Below are 9478 nucleotides of genomic sequence, written 5' to 3' on the forward strand. Positions count from 1 at the left end.
GCCTGCTGACACATATTTAAGAAGCAAAAACTTCTTTTTCATCTCTGCCACCTTAGAAGTGGTGACATCAATCACTTTTAGACACTCGCTCGTTCAGGGTGATTGACAATCCCTGCTCTAGTGCAATAGGCTGAGTCGAAGCAGGGGGATCCATTGCACAAGAATCCTCTTGTGCAATGATAAATTTCGCTAGCTATGTGTCAGATTTGGCTTTTTTTCCTCCACTTTTTTATGTCATACAAATACTAACAAAAGAAATAAACATGAGAATGCCTAAACATTTGTAATTGCAACAATTTTCTGGGCGAAGTGGTGCATTATCTGACAGTAATGCAGGGTGCCAATATTTTTGGCCATGACTGTATGTATGTATCTGTATGTTAAAGCCCTTTGCAGTCTTTTTTTTCTAACACCTGAAATCTCATATGTTTGAGCCCTTATAACTTTTTTGTGCATTATTTTTTTAAAATATTTTTTTATTAGATAGTATTATGAGTGTAACTGTACTTTGAATTATTTTGCAAAACAGTTAACCAGAGATCTGAGGTTGCCGTAATCATTTTAGCTTAAATTGTGATTGCGCTCACGCATTTGATTTAACTTTCAACTTGTAATAGAGGTGCAATTTAACTTATGCGCAAACCCAATAGCGCTCCACTTGTAATCTGGCCCATAGATAAAGCACACTTGCCCCTTACACTATCACTCTTATGCAATCCATCAGCTTAATAAATTCTGAAAACTCTATTCCTTCTGTTTCCAATAATAAAGAAGCATGCTTCTATATAACCAGCAAAATACTTGATTTAAAAAATTTCACATTTTGATCGTTTTCTCTACAATTATCAAACACACAAGCAACGTTACAGTTTAAAGCATCTAAATTACCTATACAGAATATGATGCACTTGTGAAGGATACTGAAAGTCTGTTGAGAGACCAATGGATTCAGTGGTCACTGTGATGCCACAAAAATTACATTCCCCTCCAACTAGTTCTATGGGTCTCAGACACATAACAAAGTCATCAGATTCAGCAGGGTGGGATGATGGTAAATCCATAAAGTCTAAGAAAAAGAAGATACAGTATTTAAGCACCACTTTCATATACTGAGTACAAAAGATTAAAGGGAAAAAAAAAGTACCTTTTTGCTTTGAGGGTTGCTCTTCAGTCTGGATTTGTGGTTCAATAGCATATCCCTCTGATGGTTCTCCATTCAACCTAAGCACAAAGACTTCTAAGTCATTTAAAATGGCAATATAGCCAGCACAGAACGAAACCTGAAGAGGGATAATGCCTGCAACATGAATTATAACGGAACGGTCAAAATCTAAGACTGAAAAATCATTGATGGAAAGGTACTTTAAGCAGAAGATCATAAGTTTAGTTTCACAGCCAACAAGAAGGTCTCCTCGAATGGGACAGCATGAGATACACTGCGGTTTTTCAGAAAGAGGCATTTCTATAATTTCCATCTGATCCTTTGAGGCTACTGTATGAGGTGATTCAATGTTAAGTCCAATCATTCTTACACTGACTCTAGAATTCCCTGAAGACTCACATCTCCAGTTTGTATACGCTCGTAGAGACGAAATGTTGTTTCTTTCCTCAATCGTAACCAAGTAGTCACCTAAGAAAACAAACAGTGTCTGAGGGTATAGGATTGAGTTCAGGACATGAAAAAGTAGACAGAGTATTCGCTGCCTGGGACTTTTAAAAAAGGCCAAATTATATGCACCTAGAGCCCTTGTACAGTAAAAGGAGTTCCATGCCCATTCAATGGGATACAAATGTACACATTTTATTAAAACATTTTCCAGTCCAATTAAAATAACCAAATGTTAGGGAGCATCCAACTAAAAAAATATTATACATTCAATTTATACACATAAAGAATGTTCCTGAAAGATAACAGCTTATCATATATAAATTCATAAAATATGAAACAAGATCAGAGTCTCTCTCTTTAAGGCTATAATCAGTTTATAAACTTAACAGCCAATTAAACAGACATCCATAAATCAAAGCAGAATGAACAGCTTTTGGTGATTAAAAAAAAACAACACAATTGCAGGAAGATGAAATAATTATCTTCACTGATAGTACATTTGTCCATCTTAAAAATACATTTTTTTTTTTCAGGATTTAGATTAGGGGTTTTCACAAACCTGTCCTCAAGCCTCCCTAAGAGGCCAGATTTTTAGGATATATGAACTGAAGCACAGGTGAAATAAATCAGCTGATTAGTAAACATGGTTATTAACTTGCTCTCACCCAAGTTAATCCTGAAAATCTGGCCTGTTGGGGAGTCCTGGGGAAAGGTTTGAAACCCCCTGATTTAGAAAGAACATTACAATTTGAACAACTTTCTAATTTACTTCTATTATCAAATGTTCTTCATTCTCTTGTTATCGTTTGTTGAAAAGCAGGATATGCACATGTATGGAGCACTATATAGCAGCAGTTTTGCAAGAATGTGCACCAAATACCTACCTAGGTATCTCTTCAACAAAGAATACCTGTCAAAATAGTTGCCTTAGCAGAGTTTGACTGGTAGTTTATGCTGCCCACAAGAAGTGCACAATCTTGTGATATACACCCGTGTAGCGGATGGGTGTATATCACAAGATTGTGCAAGCAATTTCAAACACTGCAAAGGCAGGCAAGCACTGTATTACAGTTCTTATTGTCAACTGATTAAAAAAATGTAAAAAATTTGTACGGACATTTATTTTTATTTTGTCTTAAAAGGATGATGTGGGAAATTGCCATGAGTTCTTGAGTTTAAAAAAAAAACCTCCTACCATCAGAGCAATATGAATAGGGCCTGAAGCCAGTCATATGAGCATGCTTTTGAAATTATAAAGCAGTCAAGAAAAGAAAATATTTTCCAAAGTTACCTTTAATGTAACGTTTCGGGGGGATAACCCCCTTCGTCAGACAATACAAAATAACAATGTTATTTTGTATCCCCATTCTTTACTATATATATATATTCCAGCAAGAACGAATCCTCCATTCAGATACAGCCACCTTGGTGCAAATATAGCCAATAGTATACTTTCAAAAAATAATGCACTCTCAGGACTTAATGAACAAAAAAGTCAGCTTTAATAGATGACGTTTCAGGGAACTTAAGTCTCTTTCACCATCAGATCTTTTTGATCTGATGAAAGGGACTTGAGTTCCCTGAAACGTCATCTATTAAAGCTGACTTTTTTGTTCATTAAGTCCTGAGTGCATTATTTTTTTGAAAGAATATTTATATATATGGCAACAAGTAAGTATGGCTGAATTTCTGTGCATACTAAGTGGGTACTTTTACAAGCAGCTTACAAGAAAAATTAACCTCCATTTTTTATACAAAATTAATTATTTATTCTAAAATGCTGACAATACATCAATCATGAGCATCTCTAGACTTACCAACTTCACTGTAGGTCATGTGTACCACTTTGCCCAGTGTGTTAAAACTGCATAAAAGCTGACAAAGATCCTGACACACAGTAAATACTTCAACCTTGCATCCTCCGGCACAAGTCACAAACACACAGTCCTGGCCACAGCAGAACAGCTCGGGCATCTGCTTGGTGGGCACAATACGCTGTGACCCAAATGGGTGGCAGTTATACAGCTGCACCATCTTATATTTCTTTTGAGTGAGCAACCAAAATTCAGTGGTTCGAGTTCAGTATTCTTTTCATTTGTTCAGTTCATAGATTTAATACTCTATAGGTAAATAAGGGAATGATCCAAGTGCCATTACTAAAGGGAGATCCTGTGGTATAGCGAGGCAGGAAGAAGAAGATTCTGCATACAAAAATAATAGCAAACATAATTTATGTTACATTTTTATACCCCAACATTTTATTTTATGATTCAGATAGAACAAACATTTTTAAACAACTTTCCTATTTACTTATATTATCAAATTTGCTTCATTCTCTTGTTATCCTTTGCTAAAGGAGCAGCAATACACTACTGGCAGCTAGCTGAACACATCTAGTCAGCCAAACACAAGAAACAAATGTGTGCAGGCACCAATCAGCAGCTAACTCCCACTAGGGTAGGATATGTGCATATTCTTTTTTAACAAAGGATACCAAGAGAACAAAGCATATTTGAAAATAGGTCATTTAAAAGTGTCTTTAAATTACATGGTCTGCCTGTATCATGCAAGTTTAATTTTGACTTTACTATCCGTTTAAAGTCAAACTGCAGTGATATAACATTAAATCATAAACAATAAATTAATGTAGAAACAACACCGGTAAACGTTATAAATATCAGTTTTAAAATTAAATAGAAACCTTCCCCTTCTGTACACGTTGCCTCTGCTGCTTTTAACTTGCAATTAGAAATAAAACAAAGCCATATAAAACTTCCTTTATATATAAGCTATGTTCTATCACTTGTAAAGGATTTATTACATTATATCAAACAGCAGATTTCAGTGTGCATGCATGTCATGTGCTCTGTAGAGCTGTGATTGCTTATCTGCCTCTTCAGCTTAAAGGGACATGAAACCCAACATCTTTCTTTAAAGATTCAGATAGAATAAACATTAATTGTTCAAATTTACTTCTACTATCAATTGTGCTTCATTTGCTTGTTATTCTTTATTAAAGGGACACTGAACCCAATTTTTTTCTTTTCTGATTCAGATAGAGCATGCAATTTTACACAACTTTCCAATTTTACTTCTATTATCAATTTTTCTTCGTTCTCTTGCTTTCTTTATTTGAAAAAGAAGGCACCTAATCTATTTGTTTGGTTCAGAACCATGGAAAGCACTTTTTTATTGGTAGGTGAATTTATCCACCAATCAGCAAGAACAACTTAGTGTTCACCAAAAATGGGCCGGCATCTAAACTTACATTCTTGCATTTCAAATAAAGATACCAAGAGAATGAAGAACATTTGATAATAGGAGTAAATAAGAAAGATGCTTAAAATTGCATGCTCTATCTGAATCACAAAATATTTTTTTGGGGTTTAGTGTCCCTTTAAAAGGAGCAGCAATGCACTACTTGGGGCTAGCTGAACACATCAGGTAAAACATTGATAAGAGGCATACATGTGTGCAGCCACCAATCAGCAGCTAGCTCCCAGCTCCTGAGCCTACCAAGGTATGCTTTTCAACAAAGTATACCAAGAGAACAAAACACATTTTGGGGTTTCATGTCCCTTTAAAAGGTACCACTGCACGAATCTAGTCATGGCTATGCACTCACATTCAAGCTTTTTTTCTGTCTGTGCCCATCAGTATTTGTGCAAACTGTGCCCTTTTTTTTAGTAACGTGATATTGAGACTGTCTAGCTGTTTAATTGTCATGGTATAATTCAGAATGCCTATATACTTGTCATGTCATGAGTTTCCATCATGCATACCAACCACTTTATGCACCTGTGTCCATCTAGCCTCATTCACTGCTTTTAACTTGTCTAGCTCTATTTCCCCCTCTGCATTTACCTTGGACAACACAATGACCATTTAAAGGGTCAATCTAATGATATAATTACATTAAAGGGACATGAAACTAATTTTTTTACTTTTTATGATTCATACAGAGCATAGGATTTATACAACTTTCCAATTAAATTCTATTTTCTAATTTGTTTTGTTCTCTTGGTATCCTTTGTTGAAAAGGATACCTTGGTAGGCTCTGGAGCTGCTGATTAATGACTGCACCAATATACCTCATGCTATTGGCTCCCCCAATGCATTCAGCTATCGCCCAGTAGTGCTTTGCTGCATCTTCAACAAAGGATACCAAGAGAATGAAGCAATTAAATATAGAAGAAAATAGGAAAGTTGTTTAAAATGCTATTCTCCATTTGAATCATGAAAGAAAATGTTGGGTTTCATATCCCTTTAACATTAACAAATTTGAATATGTATTTTTTTCTATTAGAATAGCCATTGTTTTTGCACTATTGATATAGTTATATGCCAATGTGTGTAGTTTAGTGTTCTTGACTCAGTGTCCCTGTGTCTAATTCCATGTGCCAACAGAGCGCCACTGCCAGTATAACTCTCCGCTTTTCTGTGTGCCTATACACCAGTCTCTTTGAGCTCATGTTCCAGTATACATGGCACTGTGTTCTCATCTAGTTCTGTATGGACTTTTGTCTGTTTATATATGTTTGTTACAGCCTTTTGGTGTTTCCAAGTAGCCCTGAGTGGCACTGTGCCAGTGAAGCATATTGCAGCCACTGTACCATCAATAAGTATTGTATGCCTGGGCAGCTGTGTGCTTTGTCAGTTTATTTGTGGTCATCAAGCAGCCAAGTCTAGCTATTGTTGGTTAATGTGTCTTGGAATTTGGCTGCCTGTCTCTTGAGTGTTCATATCCTTTACCTTCTGTCAAAAGGCCAATTTGTGTATAATAATGTTTCAGTTTCTCTATAACATATGTCAGTGTGATTTATTGGTTGTGTAAATATAGCTGTCTTTATGTGCACACCTATGGTTTACAACTGTGTGTCACACAATCTAGTATGTGCCACTAGGTGAATGTGTAGATCTGCCTTTTAGCTCGGTTAGTTTATCTGTACATCCATTTATCTTCCTGTCTGTGAGATCCTGTGCTTGTGTATCTCGATGTTCTACTACATACGTATTTACCTCTTTGTGTTTCTAGAAAGGCTGTGATTGCTTAGCTCAGCATCTTCTTGTGTCGCTGCTTTTCGACGTGTTGTCTGTGTTGGATCTATACCCGTGTTTGGTCCCTCGGTTCATCGGTGTTGTTGTCTCTACTTTTTTTTGTCCCTATTCATCCTCACCCAGACCGCTACATTCACAGATCACAAAAAGTAGCAAAAGCTTACTCGTTGCCATCGGGACATTGGACAATACAGTGTTATTTTCCTTACAGCACACTTCCTCTTTGCAAAACCATCATGTGACGCTAATTACCAAATCACATGCTACTAGGGACTGGGCGAGTATTGTGGGGAGTCAGTGCTGTGCTGTCCTGTCGCTGGCGTGCTACGGTATAATGTTGTGTGTTGCAGTGTAACTAATGTTCTGTACTGTCTGGCAATTAAAACAAAAAGTTGACCCATAGGCTGACAGTGACCGCCACAACTATATATGCAGCACACTGACAGTCAATCTCAAATGTTTGTTTAATCTCTTATTTGATTTGTGCTTTAAAGGGACATCAAAACATTTTTTTATTTCAAGATAGAACATACAGACCAACCCCCCACCCCCTACCTGATCGTTTCTAAAAAAACAATACAGCTTTTTTTTTTTTCCCCCCACTTTTCACAAGAAATTTGCTGTAGTGTAGCGGTTCCCACTCGCTATCTCCCCGTGCACTGTGCGCCCCGCCCTCGCATGCATGCACACGTCAGTGCGCACCCCGTCTACCCCGCCCACAATCCTGCCCCCCTCAACATCATAGGGCCCATTGATGGACGCCCACCCGCCTCCCATGTCGGCTCCCACCAACCAACGATACCGACCATCGATGTCCGGTGCAGAGAGGGCCACAGAGTGGCTCTCTCTGCATCGGATGGCCAAGGGGTGTTATTGCAGGATGCCTCTATATCGAGGCATCACTGCAATAACTGGAAAGCGGCTGGAAGCGATCAGGATCACTTCCACCGCTTTCCCAGACCGACGACGTACAGGGTACATCCTCAAACCCAAATTTTTTTCTTTTGTGATTCAGATAGAGCATGCAATTTTAAGCAACTTTCTAATTTACTCCTATTATCAATTTTTCTTCATTCTCTTGCTATCTTTATTTGAAAAAGAAGGCATCTAAGCTTTTTTTTATAAGTTCAGAACTCTGGACAGCACTTTATTATTGGTGGATGAATTTATCCACTAATCAGCAAGAACAACCCAGGTTGTTTACCAAAAATGGGCCAAAATCTAAACTTACATTCTTGCATTTCAAATAAAGATACTAAGAGAATGAAGAAAATGTGATAATAGGAATAAATTATAAAGTTGCTTAACATTGCATGCTCTATCTGACTCACAAAAGAACAAATTTGGGTTCAGTGTCCCTTTAACTGTATTTTTTTAGAGAATGTACCCTGCACGTCATCAGTCATTAAGGGGTTAAACAATAAAAATTCTGGTGTAGACTGTCCCTTTAATGTATATATGTTGTCCAGCTATAGAAAGACAAATTTTAGCATGTAAAATGAATTAAAATGTCCCTTTAAAAGCACATCAACCGAAAATGTTTCTTTCATGATTCAGATGGAGCATACACTTTTAAACAACTTCTAATTTACTAATATTAACAAATTAGCTTTGTTCTCATGGTATTCTTTGTTGAAGAGATGTCTAGATAGGTAGCATGCAGATGGATTGAGCACTACATGGAAATAGTGCTCTTTTAAAAGGATAACATTCTTACTAAACTGCTGCAGACAGATGCATGCTTCTGAGCTTATCTCTGGTTTTAAACAAAGAAAATTTGCAACCAGAAGTAAATTGGAAAGTTATTAACATTGCATGTTCTATTTGAATCTTGAAAGAAAAAAAATGAGTTTTATGTCCTTTAAGTTGAAACGTTTCCATGTTAGCTCCTGTTTTATAACATTTATAACTTTGTAATAGTTAAACAAATTTGACATTTTACCATACAAGATTTTTTTAAAAAAATGTGAAAATTGCTGCACCAAGCTTCATGAACATTGTCATGGAAAAAGATTTAATAAGTTTACCCTTTAACTTTAACCCCTTAATGACCACAGCACTTTTCCATTTTCTGTCCGTTTGGGACCAAGGCTATTTTTACATTTTTGCGGTGTTTGTGTTTAGCTGTAATTTTCCTCTTGCTCATTTACTGTACCCACACATATTATATACCGTTTTTCTCGCCATTAAATGGACTTTCAAAATATACCATTATTTTCATCATATCTTATAATTTACTATAAAAAATATTATAAAATATGAGGAAAAAATGGAAAAAAACACACTTTTTCTAACTTTGACCCCCAAAATCTGTTACACATCTACAACCACCAAAAAACACCCATGCTAAATAGTTTCTAAATTTTGTCCTGAGTTTAGAAATACCCAATGTTTACATGTTCTTTGCTTTTTTTGCAAGTTATAGGGCCATAAATACAAGTAGCACTTTGCCATTTCCAAACCACTTTTTTTCAAAATTAGCGCTAGTTACATTGGGACACTGATATCTTTCAGGAATCCCTGAATATCCATTGACATGTATATATTTTTTTTTAGAAGACATCCCAAAGTATTGATCTAGGCCCATTTTGGTATATTTCATGCCACCATTTCACCGCCGAATGCGATCAAATAAATTTTTTTTTTTACTTTTTCACAAATTTTTTCACAAACTTTAGGTTTCTCACTGAAATTATTTACAAACAACTCATGAAATTATGGAATAAATGGTTGTAAATGCTTCTCTGGGATCCCCTTTGTTCATAAATAGCAGACATATATGGCTTTGGCTTTGCTTTTTGGTAATTAGAA

The 9478-nt window shown here is 36.3% G+C and overlaps 1 protein-coding gene across 2 annotated transcripts in view; it reads right to left on the reverse strand.

The window, feature by feature from the left end:
• Positions 1-7124, reverse strand: part of HPS3 (HPS3 biogenesis of lysosomal organelles complex 2 subunit 1) — a 178374-nt gene extending 171250 nt beyond the window's left edge. Inside the window, exons 1-4 of one of the 2 annotated variants that reach the window (XM_053709994.1) lie at positions 6832-7124; positions 3427-3810; positions 1145-1630; positions 889-1066 (exon numbers count right to left, since the gene is read on the reverse strand). In XM_053709994.1, the coding sequence (XP_053565969.1) occupies positions 889-1066; positions 1145-1630; positions 3427-3643 (881 nt within the window). In that variant the 5' untranslated portion in view covers positions 3644-3810; positions 6832-7124. Of the gene's footprint in view, positions 1-888; positions 1067-1144; positions 1631-3426; positions 3811-6628 lie in introns of both variants that reach the window. The other variant, XM_053709993.1, reaches the window with a different exon arrangement.
• Positions 7125-9478: the final 2354 nt, after the last annotated feature.

Source organism: Bombina bombina, chromosome 4 (genome assembly GCF_027579735.1).
Source record: "Bombina bombina isolate aBomBom1 chromosome 4, aBomBom1.pri, whole genome shotgun sequence".
Taxonomy (NCBI): Eukaryota; Metazoa; Chordata; class Amphibia; order Anura; family Bombinatoridae; genus Bombina; species Bombina bombina.